The 15,608-nt window shown below is 42.6% G+C and overlaps 4 protein-coding genes across 8 annotated transcripts; 2 read left to right on the top strand and 2 right to left on the bottom strand.

Moving 5' to 3' along the window:
* Nucleotides 1–3,581, top strand: tmem221 (transmembrane protein 221). 2 transcript variants are annotated; one of them, XM_075485088.1, is made up of 3 exons: nt 1–630; nt 1,845–1,930; nt 2,641–3,581. In XM_075485088.1, exons 1-3 carry the CDS (start codon nt 80–82, stop codon nt 3,189–3,191), a joined length of 1,188 nt encoding a protein of 395 aa, XP_075341203.1. In that variant the 5' UTR covers nt 1–79; the 3' UTR covers nt 3,192–3,581. The 2 variants fall into 2 exon arrangements, with proteins under 2 accessions (XP_075341203.1, XP_075341202.1); XM_075485087.1 differs by having other exon boundaries at nt 1,842–1,930.
* On the bottom strand, nt 1,716–7,651 carry borcs8 (BLOC-1 related complex subunit 8). Of its 3 annotated transcripts, XR_012772919.1 has the most exons (7): nt 7,349–7,641; nt 7,049–7,161; nt 5,689–5,753; nt 5,484–5,591; nt 3,732–3,823; nt 2,271–2,473; nt 1,716–2,067 (listed from the first exon to the last, which is right to left on the bottom strand). XR_012772919.1 is itself a non-coding variant. In XM_075485092.1 (6 exons), the coding sequence occupies exons 1-5, from the start codon at nt 7,383–7,385 to the stop codon at nt 3,754–3,756; spliced, it is 393 nt and encodes a 130-aa protein (XP_075341207.1). In that variant the 5' UTR covers nt 7,386–7,641; the 3' UTR covers nt 1,716–2,473; nt 3,732–3,753. The 3 variants fall into 3 exon arrangements, 2 of the variants coding, with proteins under 2 accessions (XP_075341207.1, XP_075341209.1); XM_075485092.1 differs by having other exon boundaries at nt 1,716–2,473; XM_075485094.1 differs by lacking the exon at nt 3,732–3,823 and having other exon boundaries at nt 1,716–2,473; nt 7,349–7,651.
* On the top strand, nt 7,498–10,657 carry rfxank (regulatory factor X-associated ankyrin-containing protein). The gene is made up of 9 exons (XM_075485089.1): nt 7,498–7,756; nt 7,838–7,942; nt 8,106–8,216; nt 8,310–8,375; nt 8,470–8,570; nt 8,665–8,790; nt 8,942–9,008; nt 9,093–9,173; nt 10,245–10,657. The coding sequence occupies exons 2-9, from the start codon at nt 7,843–7,845 to the stop codon at nt 10,295–10,297; spliced, it is 705 nt and encodes a 234-aa protein (XP_075341204.1). The 5' UTR covers nt 7,498–7,756; nt 7,838–7,842; the 3' UTR covers nt 10,298–10,657.
* Nucleotides 10,560–12,962, bottom strand: nr2c2ap (nuclear receptor 2C2-associated protein). 2 transcript variants are annotated; one of them, XM_075485091.1, is made up of 5 exons: nt 12,859–12,962; nt 12,618–12,708; nt 11,776–11,881; nt 11,579–11,646; nt 10,560–11,096 (listed from the first exon to the last, which is right to left on the bottom strand). In XM_075485091.1, exons 1-5 carry the CDS (start codon nt 12,900–12,902, stop codon nt 11,040–11,042), a joined length of 366 nt encoding a protein of 121 aa, XP_075341206.1. In that variant the 5' UTR covers nt 12,903–12,962; the 3' UTR covers nt 10,560–11,039. The 2 variants fall into 2 exon arrangements, with proteins under 2 accessions (XP_075341206.1, XP_075341205.1); XM_075485090.1 differs by having other exon boundaries at nt 10,560–11,092.
* Between the last annotated feature and the right edge of the window lie 2,646 nt (nt 12,963–15,608).

Raw genomic sequence — 15,608 nt, 5'->3', positions numbered from 1 at the left:
GGCATTGTTTCCGACGATCCCAGAGAAAAAGTCCATTGTTGTGGCGAACTTTTTAATCTGGGGATTTAAAACCCATCACATGCCCAGACGGGGCTGCGGGGCGCTCGACCACAACAGGCAAAGTGCTGCTAAAACCCATACCGAGGAGGAAAGAATTCCTGACAGGACTGAGAGAAACCTTTCATCCAAACTGCAATGCCAGCGCACTTTTCGGGACTATAGGGTAGCAGGAGGATTGGATTCAAAGAGTCCGACCGGGAGACGGAAGCCGTTTTGTTTTCTCTCCTCTGGAACCAGAGCAACCACCAGGACACTATTTGGGACAAAGATGACGCAAAAGTACAGCCAGAGGTCTTTAATAGTTCTGTCTCTGCTGGGGATCTTGTCGGCCATCATGACAGTTTTGTCGGTGATTTTGATTTTCCAGCAGCAGTCCCAACAGAAAGCGGTGAAGGAGTCCCCCCCCTCCACCTCCTCGGTCATACCCGCTCATGTCTGGGCCGTCCTGCTGCCGGTCTCCACGGTGCTCTCCGCGCTGTCCCTCACACTCAACCTGAGCTCCGTGGTGGTGTGTCTCCTTCACAGCTACTTCTCAACCGAGGTCTGCAGAGGAGAGCAGGACACCGACAGGTATTTTTGGCCTCAGTGTGAACACCTGCAGCAGCAGCAGCAGCGGAACTGGCAACCCAAATTGTTCAGACAGGTAGTTGCGGCCAGTAGTGACGCACCTTATGACCGTGTCAACTTCCAACATCCCTTGCGCAGACAGGCGACTTTTAATGCCGTTTTGAAATAGAAATTCAACAGTCTGAAAATCCAAAATTACTGCTACTACTTTGTGAGGTTTTTCAGCCACACCCCTAATTGGTATGGTATGACCAGAAGCCTGGTTTATGGTGTCTAACTCCAGCCACGAGCATTTGGTGAACATGAAATGTCACTGTTGCATTCGCCCATATTTTAATATGGATTTGTCAGTCACTGTCTAGCAATTTGTATATTATATTTAACCAAAAACAGCTCTCCAGATTTAACAAAAATAACTGTAAAGAACCTGTACATGGTAACGTAATCCAATATAGTAATTTTTTTTACAGTCAACAGATGTCAGCTCATCACAATGTGAGGTCAAATTAACTTAATGACTCCCGTCAGAAACGCAAGTCCTAGTAAGGAGGCCCTGTAGTGCTGAACTACACGTGGTCCTGTTTTCTGGTTATACAATAAATGAAATAGTTGCCCCAAAGTAGAAGGAAAAAACAAAGGTTTAAGTTGTTTCTGTTAGTTTCTCCTCTTGCCCACACAATCATCTTTAATTGTTAATTCCGTGAAGCCCAGCCTTATCTTGGATGCTAAAATTACCCATTTTGTTTAGTAAAAGGAAAACATAGCCTCAGAGGCAGGAAAGGGAGGCCACCCTATGTGTCAGAGAGCAAAGGCACACACCGCAATGTTGTTGGTCATCCCCCACCTCCCAACCCTTATGAATCCCATTTAAACAATGGTCTTCCTCTCATTATGCACCCAGCACACAGTCTCTTGCTGGCCCTTTCCCACGTCGGTATACAAATTCAACGGCATACCTCGGGACCTCCCTCCCTGACAGATGAGAGACCCCAAGAAAGTGGGAATTTGAACCGAATAACCAGCGTTTTAGAAGCAGCTAACCAAACTGATCTGAAATAATAACAGAATAAGGAAGTTGTCTAAACAAATATTATGCTGCACCACACATGCACAGGTTTTTTATTAAAAAAAAACAAACAAAGAAAAAACAGGAGATGAAGTAGTAATGTTGAAGCGTACCCGTGTTGTGGACACTAATGTAGAATTTCTTTCAGCAGAGCAGATTGGTTCCTTTTGGACAGCAGAGCTGTACGACACGTGGCTATTGGACTCTTCTGCCTGGGGGTAACCGTCTATTTGGCAGGTCAGAACAACAGACTATAAACATTACTAAATAAAAACGGGGCATTTTTCAAATTTTCTGTACTTTTATTTTTGTAACATTTGCTGTGGAATCTGACATGCAGGCCACTGCCTCGACTCCCACACGTGGAAACAAACCTAAAAGAAAAAGAGAAAAACAGTGTCTGAAACCTCATCGGCTCAGTGGATTTCAGCCACAGAGGCAGAGCGGTGCTGCCGCTTTCCCTCTAATCCAGCGAACCAGTCCAAGAGAACAATGCAGTCTTTGAACAGCCATGACTTAAGTTTTTTTTTTTTTTTTAATGCTGAAGCTGGCAGTGCTGGTGCAGAGTGGCTCGTACTGGAGGGGGGGGGGGGTCACTGGCCGCAGTTACTTCATTGTGTTGGGAGGTGTCACCCCTGTGACCCCACTTCAGCCGCAATCAAAAGGTAGGAGAGCAAGATTCTTGAGAAGCAACACCACCGAGTCAGGAAGTCACGTCACATCCCCGAGCTGTGCCTTTCTCCCCCCTCCTTCAGCATGCCTGAGTCCATGGTCCTTTTCCTGCAGACAAACAGAAAACTCTCAATAAGCTGTCACGATGTGTTCACTTTGCAGTTATGTTACCCATTACAGACTGATATTGTTTGAAGTTGGGAGAAAAAAGTATTTAATGTTTCCGTCTACATAAATTCTCTACTTTACAACCACCCTCTCCTCTTTCTTGGCAGCGATGTCCATCTTCATGCTCCTGATATTTGAGATGGAGACGGGTATTGCCAGTGCCTGTGTACTCTCCTCTGGGATCCTGATCCTGCTGGTGGCTGTAATACACTCTCTGGTAAAAGCTTCCCGTGCTGCCAAGCACTATCACAGCGACCGCGTCGACACCCTCTATCAGAACGACCATAGGAGCAACAGCACAGCTGCTTCTCGGCCCTGCGAGCTAAGGGTTGGTGTGGACAAACCGCAGATTCACCGCAGTCAGTCTCACCTCCAGCATCCGATTTCCTACCCTCCGTGTGGCAATCTGAGACAGCGAGAGCCTTATCACCAGCAGCATCAGCAGCAGTACTCCCCCGCTGAAGGCTCTCAGGGCCACTCTAGTGATAAAGACGGTTGCAGCAGTGGTGGCAGCTATCCCCGCATGCACAGGACCCTGTCTACTGAATCTGGCTTACTGCAGGCACAGGTTAAACCCTGGAATGGAGTCAATAATGAGATGAGGAGCGTTCTTGCACGCAAGTCAGGGATTTCTGCAAAAGACTCTACTCTCGTGTGAGCTCCTGGTCAAAGGAAGGAATTATTAGAGGACTGATTACGGCACGTGGATGTAACATGTAAAATCCCAGCACAGAGGTAGAACTGTTAGCTTGTACTTTTTCCACTAAGCAAGTTTATCCTGACTACAGACAACATGGGGCTGAGAGCAAAAACACACCCAGATTTTTCAGATTATTGCAGTATTATTGGACAACATATTGCATCATTTTATTTGACGTGTTTTTGATTAATGAACTTGATTTAAATCTGCACACCAATGCCAACCAAGGATATATCTAGCATGTTTATAGCTTTCTTTATAATTATGTAAATACTTCATTCTGCTGTATATAGTGGCTTTCTGCCACAATGTGCCGATGTGTTTTTCTTATGCGTTCAAAATAAATGATTTCACATAAACCTTAAATAAATTCTAGGAAATGTAATTGAATGAAAAAATGTCTCACGTTAGACATGAAAACATGTTCACAAAAGCCCATTACCTTAAAAAGTCACTCAAATGCACTTCGGCCTTATCATGTCGAGAGGAACTACTAACCTTGGACACCTCTGACGACAGATCATGAGGAAGTGGATGGGGCATGTTGAGTAGAGACAAGGGGACTAGGAGATGGGATCACATCATGTAATCTGCATGCAGGTGTCAATGGGAAAAGAAAAATGAAACAATGACAAAAAAGGAGGGTAAGAAAGGATAAGGGCAACAAAGCAATGAATAGATTGATATATAAAGTAATGCTTTGCAATCATTGGGGGAACGATCTGGCATTGTATGTAAAGTAACCTAAAATAGTATCTGATGTAGGCATGGGCCGGTGTGAGATTCTGACGGTATGATAACCTTAGGCAAAAATATCACAGTTTCACGGTATTATGACTACAGCTCTAAAATGTGCATTTTGAATGTCTGTATTTAAAAACAAGACAAATAAAAAAAACTTTTCCATTAGTTATGAAATAGTGTGCTTCAGTGGGCACACTTGGGATTTATCTTATTACTTTCAGGATGCAATAATAATAATAATAATAATAATGATAATAATAGATCGGTTTTATATTGCGCTTTTCATAATACTCAAAGCCACTTCCAGTGAATGAAACGACAGCAAATTCCTCAAAGTTCTGCAAATCTCCAATCTCTTCTGGAAGTTGACGTGGTCACTGTATTGTTTCAGTGCAGTGTCGTACAGGTGCCTGTACCAAACTTCTTCGCTGAGTCTGGATTCGAATTGGTCCATCCTGTTTGTCTTTTTCCGAGCGTGCCAAGATACAAATTTTGACTGGTGCACGACTACGAGGCAACCAAAAAAAAAAACAGACGGGGGGAAAAGTTCGGGGGGCTCGCCTCCTTCAGCCATCATACAGCCTGCAGAGCTGCCTGCTTGTCAGTCAAAGCAAGCGGAGGTGCGTGGGGGGAGGGGCACTATGCTGCAGCTGCACATGGCGTGAGGGACCTCCACTTTCTCTCTGACGAGACGTCACATTTTTTTTTTAAACGCTCATACCGCAGGGACGTTATAACTAACATTTTAGTGGTTTTGAAACCTTGACTTTTTAATACCGTGGTATACCTTGAAACCGGTAACCGGCCCATGCCTAATCTGATGCAATTTATTTTGAAAATTAAAAATAAACAACAAAAAAGAGACAGGGTAAAGAGGGTGATGATGCAACAAATTAAAACAAAAGGTGGTGGAAGAAAGGGAAGTCCAGGCACTGTCCCTGAATATATGACAATAAAAGAAGCAGCACGGGGATCTTTAATACATGTCAACCATGTCTTCATGGTTGAGTGATTGGGTCAGAAAGTCATATTCTACAGTTCCTTTCCTTTTGAGCATAGACAGCATATACATGGTTTAGGGTTACTCCAGTGACGACCAACTCTCCCTCCAAGTGACTGAAGTGGAGACGTAGGCCATAATTTGACAGCAAAGAAATGACCTTGACACTTGAGGAAAGAAAACATGTAATAATTTGAAGGATTGGGTCATATTCCAGTGACTTAGGATGAATTTCATTTGAAGGCAGTCATAAGGATGTGTCATACGTGGATAAGATGAGTTGGATGAACCCTTTCGACACTAAAGGAAACAAGGGCCAGTCGAATGCGATGCTAAGGCCTGTTGATTCGACAAATAATGACACTGATGCGAAGATTAAAAAAACAAAACATCCTTGAGGCTGTTCTATGGTAATATTATTATCATCTTAATCAATCTTAAAGTCTTATGTGTCACCACACTTTGACCATCAGTGCACCTCAGTGAATATGCTCGTTACCTCCTACCTGCGTCCTTGAGAGTTACTAATCTGCTCCTTCATGCTGATGGCTTGGCGGAGAAGGCTGTCGATGTTTTTGAAATACAGACTGCTGTTTGTCATGCTCTTCACGGCACTGCAAAAACCAGCAGATAAACGCACACGTTAACAGATAGGGCAAAGAGCTGCTGGGTTTGTGCAGACATGAATATCTAATGTATGAATCATCTCACCTGCATGCATACTCTACACTGTAAATGGCTCCTTGACTTTGTTCCTCCCAGCTCTGCATGTCGGTCTGTGTGAAGAATGACAGAAAATTAAGTTGTTCAGCTTGTAACCCTCAGGATTAAGCATGTTCCACAAACGACAGGAAAAGAGAACTAAACTGAAGTCAAGTCATGTTCAGCTGTGCTACATTAAATGCAAACTGTGAACAAAACGTAAGAGCTTAAAAAAAACTAATTTTACTTGAGTTACCATTAACAAAAACAAAAACAATCTGTCGTTTGATCCAATTTTCTTAAATTCTTCTTTAGACATTCCTTTTTACGACAGAAAAGCCAACAAAAACAACAATGCATTCATCTCAATTTAAAAGTGCTGCATTCAGTGCATCTTAGAAAAAGTTAGACATTAGAAATCCTGACTACATGTGGGTTAGATCAGCCATTTTGCATCTTTCTGCAGTGAGGTACTGATGAACTGAGAAGCTGGCAAACTGGGAGAAGAAGTTAGCAGCGTATAGCAGTTGGTACCGGAGCAGCTGTTTAAGCATGCGATGTAAACAGGGCCAGACTAGCAGAGAACCACTCACACTGAATGAGGAAAAAAGGGTAGTCATACACAAACTGTTTTAAGGCCACGAGAAGTTTTCTTCCATGTCAACGACTTTGAAATGTGTCATATTAAGGAAAACAGATCAGTTATTATGTAACAACTGCTGGAGTTGGTCAACAGACCTGTGAAGGTTGTGCTTTTCTGTCTCTCTTTGTGTGCCCTCCTGCATGTGAGCCAGAACTCAATCTCAGCTAAACAATTTGAGCAGATTGCTAAAGCCCAGTTCCAGTTCTTCCCAAATGCCCTCCCGCTTTGTTTTACAGAATTAGAGTTTCCCTTTAAGGCATCAAGAAGTACTTGCAATCCAGCCCTTCAGTTGGGGTTTTGGGGGGACATTTGCATCCCAAAAATGAAAAGGAGCACTTTACCACTCCAAAACACAGGAGTACGACCATATGTTACCAATCACAACTCTCAGCTGGTTGAATGCTTGTTGTTGCCTTGGGACTCCTCTCTCCTGTCTCCTCCTTCAGTCTGTCGTTACTATTTTAAGGGGAGGGTCGTACAGATGAAAAGACGAGCTCTGTACTCTGATAGACTGAATGTCTCAGAGCAATGTATTGCGTGGAATCTTTTCTAATTTTATCAATCTATTTATTTAGAGATATGAAAACGTAAATAACCCCCCTGGATGTTTGATACGGCATATCAGAGGCAGACATTTGTTCCTAAATATTGACTTTCCTGTTTTAGATTGACTGAATATTCCTTTAATGCTTCGATCGTCTGTAAGTTGCCACAGAATGAGTTTACCTTGTGTTGCACCAGCTCAGGCAGCGACCTCCTCACGTGCTCCTGCAGTCTGTAGAGAGCCACTGAGGGCTCGTTAGCCAGGACGTACATACTCTCCGTGAATTTGTCACTAACTGTAAAATCAAATAAGCACATACAATTGCAGAAAAATGCTTGTGTCAGGGGAAAAAAATGAGAGACACCCATTTGAAGACATTTGAAGGCTGTATAGACAAACGGCACATAGCATTAGCTCAGCGCTGGCTGAAACGTTACAATGTGTCAGTGAGTTGGATACAAATTCATATTGCTAGTGTTTACCTCGTCGAACTTTCAGCTGCATTTCCTGATCCTCCATAACGTAAAACTCATATGTTCCCCCCTACAGTCAGAACAAATATGGTCACCTGACTCCTTCTTTTTCCGTATTATTGTTGCCGTGTGTCACACGAAAGCATTCCGGACAGAAATATCGATTACGAAAAATAAACAGTTCTTCCTTCAAAAAGATCGTGCCAGATGCCGTGGTGGGTTACACAGGCTCCCGACTCAAACGCGTTTCCATTGTCTTTGTTGAAATAATTGTTTCATTAAGTAGCTTAGGAACTGAATGACGTGAAATGGACTACCGGCGCACTTGGGAGACAAGCAAGATCCATTGTGTGAGCTGAAAAATTTTACTTTCAGTTTTCCTAAAAGGAAGTTAGCGCGACTGTGAGGCTGGATGTGGTGAGTGGAAAATTTTGCTGTCTAAACTAATGTGGTCATCACTATCTTGGCGTCAGGATCTTATATAGTTTTTAATTGCAGTTATCATGGAGACCAGAGGTGATGAAGAGGTAGCAGATGGCCAACAGATTCAGCCATCCAACGCTAATGGATGTTCCTCCGATTCAAGACACGAGAAGACCAGTGGTATTGTATCTTTTTCATCCAAGTCTCCAATCTGTGGTCGCTTACCTGAGATGTTAGCCATCTCTGTGTCACACCTGAAGTCACCTGTTTACAGTCTTGTAATAATTAGATGCATCACGTACATTACATTTGCTGACATGGCTGTTTCATCTGATTTCACTAGTGCCTCCAGAGAACATGGATGTGGATGAAGATGATTTGTTCAAACACTCCACCACTCTGACCAACAAGCAGCGTGGGAATGAGGTTACAGTGAGGCCGGCAACATTGGACGGTGAGTATCTTTCTGGCAAGGAAGCTCCGGCATTGAGACATGCGTTTTCACTGTCTTGGCCATTGGAAATGATTATATTTGAATCCCCATCAGTTCTGTCCATACATCAGTTGGCGGCCCAGGGGGAGGTTTCACAAGTGGCTGCGCACCTGAGTAAAGGTGAGAAAGTGGAAGAACATGCATTTTTACAGAGACAACTTACGGAGATATTTCAAATTCCTGCAGATTGACCGCATCGTGTTTCCTCTCGCAGACTGTTCTCTGCTCAGCAGCCAGGACGAACGAGGCTTTACTCCTCTCATGTGGGCAGCGGCGTTTGGGGAGAAAGCAGTGGTGGACTTGCTCTTGGAAAAGGTTAGAAAGAAGAAAGACATACATGCTGTGAGGACACAGGACACAGAGAGTACACTTGTTTTTTTTACTGAAGCTCGTGTGATCTGTGTTTCAGGGTGCAGACCCCAAAGCAATTGCACGGGAGCGAGAAAGTGCCCTGACACTGGCCAGCTCTGGGGGTTACGTGGACATTGTTGAGTCTCTTCTCAGACATGGAGTGGACATTAACACCTATGACTGGGTATAGTTGCGCCTTTATGACTGGCCACCATAAATGCTTTGAAAATTAAAAGCGAAAGCTTCCATTATAAGTTTAAATATAACAACAGTTTAGCTTTTTTTTTTGTTTGGTTGTTTCAATTGAAAAAGAACATGTCCTGTTTTGCTCTCAGAATGGTGGAACTCCTCTTCTTTATGCCGTACGCGGCAACCACGTCAAATGTGTAGAGGCACTACTGGGTACGCCGAATATCTATTAGTCATGATACATTTAAGGGAATTCTGTTTAACTGCTTTCATTCCCGTTATGGTGCTTTCTTTCAGCAAAAGGAGCAGATATGACCATCGAGTCAGATTCTGGGTATAGTCCAATGGCCTTAGCCGTCGCCCTGGGACACAAAAAAAGTATGTATGATGTTGCTCTAGTTGATATAGATCCTGATTAGAATGATTGGCTGCCCTGAATTGTATGTAGATATTTTACCTCAGGTAAAATTCTTGGCAACTTTTACTAGAATTTGGACATATAAACTTCGGCAGTGATGACATGACTAAAATTTTTATTTGGCCATCAGGAAGCTTGGTGCAAGCGGGGTTTGTGGTAGTTTATCAAACTTGCAGGAATCATTTCTGAAGTGGTACATTTCAGCTCTTTCCAATAGTTTTCAGTGGGTTAGGACTTCTTTTCATCCTTTACTATCATATTCTTTTTTTTTTCCCCGCGCTTTTTTCCGTTTTATGTGTGCTTTGTCCTGTTAAAAGACGATCGCTATAAAATGCCTCGGCTGTCTTCTAATTCAGATTTCTCATATTCGGTAAATCATTTTTGTACCAGAAGCAGCGAAGCATTCCCTTAGCATAAAAGAACCTTCACTCTGTGGTCACGCTGGTACGGAGCTCCTTTCCTTGCATCTGCTTTATTTTGTCACATATAAACTGCTGCCCCGTGATGGACTGGGGGACCCTGCGTCTCGCCCAGTGGAAGCTGGGAAAGGCTCCAGCACCACCCGGTGACCCCGAGTTGGATTAAGCGGGTGTAGAAAATGGATAGAAATTGCTGCATTGCTTTCTCAAATAGCTTTGCTTGGAGAGACTGTGGCTTACCTATAAAATTGTACGGTTGTTTTATCTTTTTGTGATTTTATTTTGTTCCATACTGGTGTCTTTAATTGCCTTCACTCACAGCTGTTTGGTTTAATATGCAGTCCATTATAGAGCTGAAACCAAGTCCTCCTTATGTCCTCTTTTGACATCTTCATGTAGTTTTTGTCCACAAAAGCCACCTACTTCTTCTTGAGTCTCCTCTGAATGCCGTGTCCCAGAAGTATACTCATTTGTAACACATTTCTTGTGCCAAAAAAGTGATCTATTCAATATTTGTGATTTCCTTATTTTTTTTAAATGTTACATTAGCCTCTTGTTGTTTGAAGAACTGTTCATCCAATCAAGTTTTTCTGTTTTAATTTTTTTTTCTAGTTCAGAAAGTGTTGGAGGACCATATCCTGAAACTCTACAAGCCACCAACATGACTGTGCATCGAACATCGACGTGAATTCACGGAAAGGACAGTCCGACAGAGCTGATCTCAAATCCACGAGCAGTTATCTGTGATCAGATGACGGAAGTCATCCGTCACAAGAAGTCCGAGCAGATCGGAACATTTGTAGAGACATTAACATAGGAAACTAGATTTGTTCATTTAGGAACAGTTTAATCCATCTGAATGTACGACTTTTATTGCTTTACAATGAATGTCAAATCTTTGTAGGAAAAAGGATTCAAACGTGCCAGTTGTTCTGCAAAATTGTTTTATTTGGCCGAGGAAGGGCGAAAGAAAAAAAAAATTGCAGTAAACAAGTTTTTAATAAAAATGTATTTTTTCAGTGCAATGACGATTGAAATCCAAGGCACAATACACGTTCAAAGAGCAGCGAACAACGGCTTTTATTATCACAGAAGAACCGTGAAAAACCACAGTCAAAACTCAAAACGTCGTATATTTCAGTGATGTGGAGCGAGACTGCCCGACAGACCCCCCCCCCTCCGAATGCACTCATACCAAAAAAGGCCACATTCATGTCAGTTCACAAGGTGGCGGTGAAGATGACATGTTTCCCCAGTGCCACCACACCGAGTCCCTTACTTTGCCCACAGGTCATTTCCTCTCTCATGACAGAATTTTTAAAAAAATAAATAAATGGTCATGAGGCCTTTTCCCCCAAGAGATCCAAAGAATAAACAATTATTCTCCCAAAAAAGTCAGCACTATTCTCAAACATTATTTTTACTTTGTCCACTGCAGGGGCCTCCTGTATGGGAAAGCTGTGGGTGTGGGGTTAAGAACAAGATAAGAATTGCAATACTGAAAAACATGTCCAGGAATATATTGTCTAATGCTTATTGAGAGCCACCTCGGGCAGCGACAGGAAGCCCATTGTGTTTTTAGAGCGACATGTGTTCCTGCGAAACATCATGCATTAAAACAACGTTTAATTTTTACATTTACTGTTCAAAATCACGATGGAATGTCAATGCCAGGTGCAATAAGTTAGCTTACCTTCGAGATTACCCATAGCCCACATGAATGGCTACAAACTATGACGAAAAGATTAATTCTATAAAACCCTATAAATAGTTTGCCGCCTGCGTGATAAGTAACAAATAATTATGTATAATATAAGATATTAGGTCGAGCTACAGTTGAAGTATAAAATAAACCAGGTTGATTACGGTAATTATCCTGGATACTGACAATAATTGACAAAAAGGCCCTCCTGCAGAAAGCTCTTTAGTGAGTTTTTGAAGGATATCTGAAGAGAGTTGTTGTCCTCTGGGTAAAAATGGCTAAGCAAAGTGAAGTCTTCTTCTTTGAGGCAACCTGCAGACAGCACAGGTGAAATGATAATGTGCCTCATCTTGTCCCACCTGCAACAGGAAGCACTACAGGTAGAGAGGCGGTTAGCATTTATATGAAGAATCCGCTGGTGATGCGATTCTTAGGTTTTACCTTCTAATCTGCACGTTTTGGCCGAGAAGCCTCCCTGGAATTGGACCTTCACCTCCGACACCCTCACAGACCCGGGGAACTGCAGTGACACCCACTGACTTTCACCCTGACAAAAGGTATGACATTGACTTGCTGACTCTGATATGCGCATTAAGTTGATAGAATACAAATTTTCAAGAAAAAAAACTGTCCGCTTTATGGTCTAAAATGTGAACATTTTCTGCTTTTTTACTGTCTCGCACTACAGCAAAGGTTCTTCTATCATGTTAATCATTATTAATGCTTCATACTTTAAGAAGCCTAATACACCTCAAACATATTTAGATAAAAAATAAGGTCAAAGAAACTTGGTTTTTTTTTCACAGCAGACATTTTGACTTGTGAAAAAAAAGAAGGTATATTTAACCGGTGTACACCACAGCAGGACTTTCCCCTAAGTGGGAGGTGAACATTTTTAATACACACATTTCCTGCTGCACCATGTCAGAATATGTTTTTTTTTTTTTTTTTTTAAAAGGACCATTGATCAAGAAAACAATTGGCAGTATAACCAGGAATGAAAACAACTGTCTCTGCCCTCGTTGAGACAATTGTTACAAAAAAGAAGTAAACAGCATAATTTGGTGTTTTTAGTTTTCACACAGACTCAGAAACATTAGTTACTTTAGATTCTGCTCTTCCAGCAAACGTACACCGTATCCGTGCACTTGTATTATTGTGTATATTCTTTCTGGTCTAAAGCAACGCATTTTAAGCACGTTCACTTCCTACAGTAACAACTGACTGTGGTGTTTACTGTATTCAATAAGTAGTGTGGACGAGGGACACTGCTGTACTTTTACCTGGTCGGAATTCCAACACGTCTCTTCATTACTGTCGAACATGTACTTCTTTCCATACTGCTTTACATCCCTGCTTAGTACTGAACTCACCCTAAAAATGGGAATAACGGAGACCCACAGCTGTTAATAGTCAATAGCATTAACCAAGTCACAACATTCACGAGCCGTGGACAAATGAGATGCTCCAAAGCTAGTTCTTCATGGACAAATCCCTCTTATTCAGTACGACTATTTACTTTACCTGCTTTGTGTTTCGCTACAAATCAACGAGGCAGCCATAATCATCGTTTTTCTAAAATCAACATTTGCCGTCAAATGCCGCGGCCACACGGTGTTGTTTTTACGACAGTGACGTCAATACGTGGCCGTGCTCTTTCTACCCACCACTAGATGGAAGTCACGTCCCGTCCAAACATCCTGTGGAGGATTCGCATCAGAGACAGAGTGGATGTCCAGTCATCTTCATCAAGGAGCCATAACTAATACTTAGAGTGTTGAACATTAAACGTAGATTGACGATCTCCGGTCAGTGAGGCGCTGTGTTTGTGCCTTCGGCTCTCAGTGTTAACTCTCCTCGCGAGATTTAAAGGTCAGAGAAATAAGAATCAATTTGGAAGAGAAGATCACACAGAGTAAAGGCAAATTAATCAGCCAATGGATTTCAACCTTTAAATGAAAGACAATTTTAAAAAAGGAGACATTCAGTGATATTGCATGCATGATAAAAACGTGTTTTTGCTGGTTCACAGTATAGATTGGACAATAATAATTGGATAATATCACCCTAAAGTTATACTGCTTTTCTAGGGGACCAAATCCTTAACCGTTTTATAACCTGGGGACGGATAACACAGGAATATGGGTGTTTTTGTGTGTCTGTGTGCGTGTGTGAAGGAGAAAGCCAACAGGGAGCAGATGGAGAAGCCCTGCTGAGCTTTTGTCACAGTGCCCCCTCATTGCAGATAATCAATAGGTCTGAAATACAAAACCTGATGAAAGCCAGCCTCTGTGAAAATTGCTCACGGGGGCTGGGGAGGGGACTGTGTTATGCGCTTTTGATACCTCCCCATAGAAATCCCTCACACATAGACCCACACCTTTGCCTTATCCATCACCTGTGTCACTTTGTCTCTGCGACCCTCCCATTACAGTGCTTATACATTTAGTAGCTTCTGCATTGATTTGTCACGCATCTGAGACTCAATACGAGCTGTTAAAACAACAGCAATGTCTTTAATGTCCCATATATGAGCAGTCACGATCAGTCACAACCCGCTGACCATGGATACAGGACTCCTTGGGGTGACCTGTGGTATTGGGATGCAGGCAGGGGTGCTTTTGGTTCTTGAGGTTTTGGGCAGTTTCTGTGATGTATTGGGAGAACTTTGTCCTGTGGGGAGATGCTGCTGGTGTACTGAGTCCATGGGGGATGTTTGCGTGATCGCCAACAATGATGAAGTGGATGTAAAAGTAATGTCCACGTGAATGTCACGACGCAGTGTTTCCCAGCAGAGCACTGCTTTGTAACACATTGAAGAGATGTGAATCCCATCATCTGCCAGTGTTTTTAATGTTGCAGCAGATCGGTGATTACTGTTGGAGGTTTGGGAAGTTGTTTATCAGAAGGGCTGCCTCGACAATTAATTTTCCAGGTGCTCATTTATTTGCATGACAAAACAAACTTCCTGGAATGAAGCCATGTTGGATGCCCACCTGGCCAACAGTCCCCCTTGACGGGCCTCTTATGGGTGAGTGATGAGCTGTCGTTCGAACCTGTAAAATGGTGCCCGAGTGGGCCGCTAATGATGCCAAGGTGGGCTGCAAGTGGACCATTCATCCCAAAAACGCACATGTGCCTTTCTGTGTCCATTACAAGAATAGTTGGAGACTGGGAAGTTGCCAGGCAACCAGTTAGCTCTCAAGGATATCAGTGTGTGCCCAGCACATAACCTATGTTAAACTGTAACAAGTAGTGGTTTCACAGTAAAAGTTACCCAAATAAGGAGAAAATCTAACTAATAAACAAACTTGTGAGCCTAAGAAAAACTTGTATCTGTATTTTATAACCTTTGCTAAAGACCAAGCTAGCTGTTATTTCTGCATCCAGTCTGTATGCGATGAGTTTAAGCGATGAGTAAGAAATTATGCCTGTTGTTACATTTACCAAGTAGATGCAAAAGAGTCTCCTCATTTAATGTCCAGCATACAAGCAAATTAATGTTTCCTAAAACATCAAACGGTTTTATCCGATTTGACTGGGTTCCAATGGGAGTAAAAAGGTGGGCTTTCTGTTGTTCTGTCTGACTGACTTTAAAATGTAGTCTGTTGTAGTCTGTTGCAGTCTCAAGATTGGACAACTGTAATTCTTTATTATTGGGCTGTCCCACGTATTCTCTGAAAAGCCTCCAGCTGATTCAAAATGCTGCAGCCAGAGTTCTGATGAGAACTAACAGGAGAGATCGTATTTATCCAATTTTAGCTTCTCTTCATTGGCTCCCTGTTAAATTCAGAATAGAATTTAAGATTCTTCTTCTCACATTTAAAGCTCTTAATGACCGAGCTCCATCATCTCTTAAAGATCTCATCATAAGATATTTTCCTAACAGAGCACTTCGCTCCCAAGCTGCAGGTTTACTTGTGGGTCCCAGAGTTTCTAAAAGTAGAACGGGAGGCAGAGCCTTCAGTTATCAGGCCCCTCTCTTGTGGAATAGGTGACATTATTGTGGTCATTAACTCTGTTTCCCTGTTCCAACAGGTATCCTTTGAATGGTGTTACATTGGTTTTTTTCCCCCTCTTTTCTGTCTTCTCAAACCCAAGCTGGTCGAGGCGGATGGCCACCCCTCCTGAGTCTGGTTCTGCGAGAGGTTTCTTCCTGTTAAAAGGGAGTTGCTTCTCTCCACAGTCGCCTCAGGCACGCTCAGGACGGGAGTTTGGACTGAAGACAAGTTTCGGTGCAATCTGTTGGTTTCCTTAGCTTGGAAATTGTTTTA

This window comes from Odontesthes bonariensis, chromosome 15, assembly GCF_027942865.1.
Source record: "Odontesthes bonariensis isolate fOdoBon6 chromosome 15, fOdoBon6.hap1, whole genome shotgun sequence".
Lineage (NCBI taxonomy): Eukaryota > Metazoa > Chordata > Actinopteri > Atheriniformes > Atherinopsidae > Odontesthes > Odontesthes bonariensis.
The sequence above is the reverse complement of the archived record's forward strand: the minus strand, read 5'-3'. Positions and strand labels throughout refer to the sequence as shown.

Excerpts from the sequence above, each read along its gene's own strand:
- rfxank (XM_075485089.1), top strand. The coding sequence starts at position 7,843 with ATGGAGACCAGAGGTGATGAAGAGGTAGCAGATGGCCAACAGATTCAG. Across the intron at positions 8,791-8,941 it reads ACATTAACACCTATGACTGG|AATGGTGGAACTCCTCTTCT; the intron begins GTATAGTTGCGC and ends TTTTGCTCTCAG. Across the intron at positions 9,009-9,092 it reads ATGTGTAGAGGCACTACTGG|CAAAAGGAGCAGATATGACC; the intron begins GTACGCCGAATA and ends GCTTTCTTTCAG.
- tmem221 (XM_075485087.1), top strand. The coding sequence starts at position 80 with ATGCCCAGACGGGGCTGCGGGGCGCTCGACCACAACAGGCAAAGTGCT. Across the intron at positions 631-1,841 it reads GGAGAGCAGGACACCGACAG|CAGAGCAGATTGGTTCCTTT; the intron begins GTATTTTTGGCC and ends AATTTCTTTCAG. Across the intron at positions 1,931-2,640 it reads GGTAACCGTCTATTTGGCAG|CGATGTCCATCTTCATGCTC; the intron begins GTCAGAACAACA and ends CTTTCTTGGCAG.
- nr2c2ap (XM_075485090.1), bottom strand. The coding sequence starts at position 12,902 with ATGATTATGGCTGCCTCGTTGATTTGTAGCGAAACACAAAGCAG. Across the intron at positions 11,647-11,775 it reads CAAAACGTGCAGATTAGAAG|GTTGCCTCAAAGAAGAAGAC; the intron begins GTAAAACCTAAG and ends TGCTGTCTGCAG. Across the intron at positions 11,093-11,578 it reads AGGACAACAACTCTCTTCAG|AGCTTTCCCATACAGGAGGC; the intron begins ATATCCTTCAAA and ends CCCCACACCCAC.
- borcs8 (XM_075485092.1), bottom strand. The coding sequence starts at position 7,385 with ATGGAGGATCAGGAAATGCAGCTGAAAGTTCGACGAG. Across the intron at positions 7,162-7,348 it reads GCAGCTGAAAGTTCGACGAG|TTAGTGACAAATTCACGGAG; the intron begins GTAAACACTAGC and ends TTGATTTTACAG. Across the intron at positions 5,592-5,688 it reads AGTGTAGAGTATGCATGCAG|TGCCGTGAAGAGCATGACAA; the intron begins GTGAGATGATTC and ends TGGTTTTTGCAG.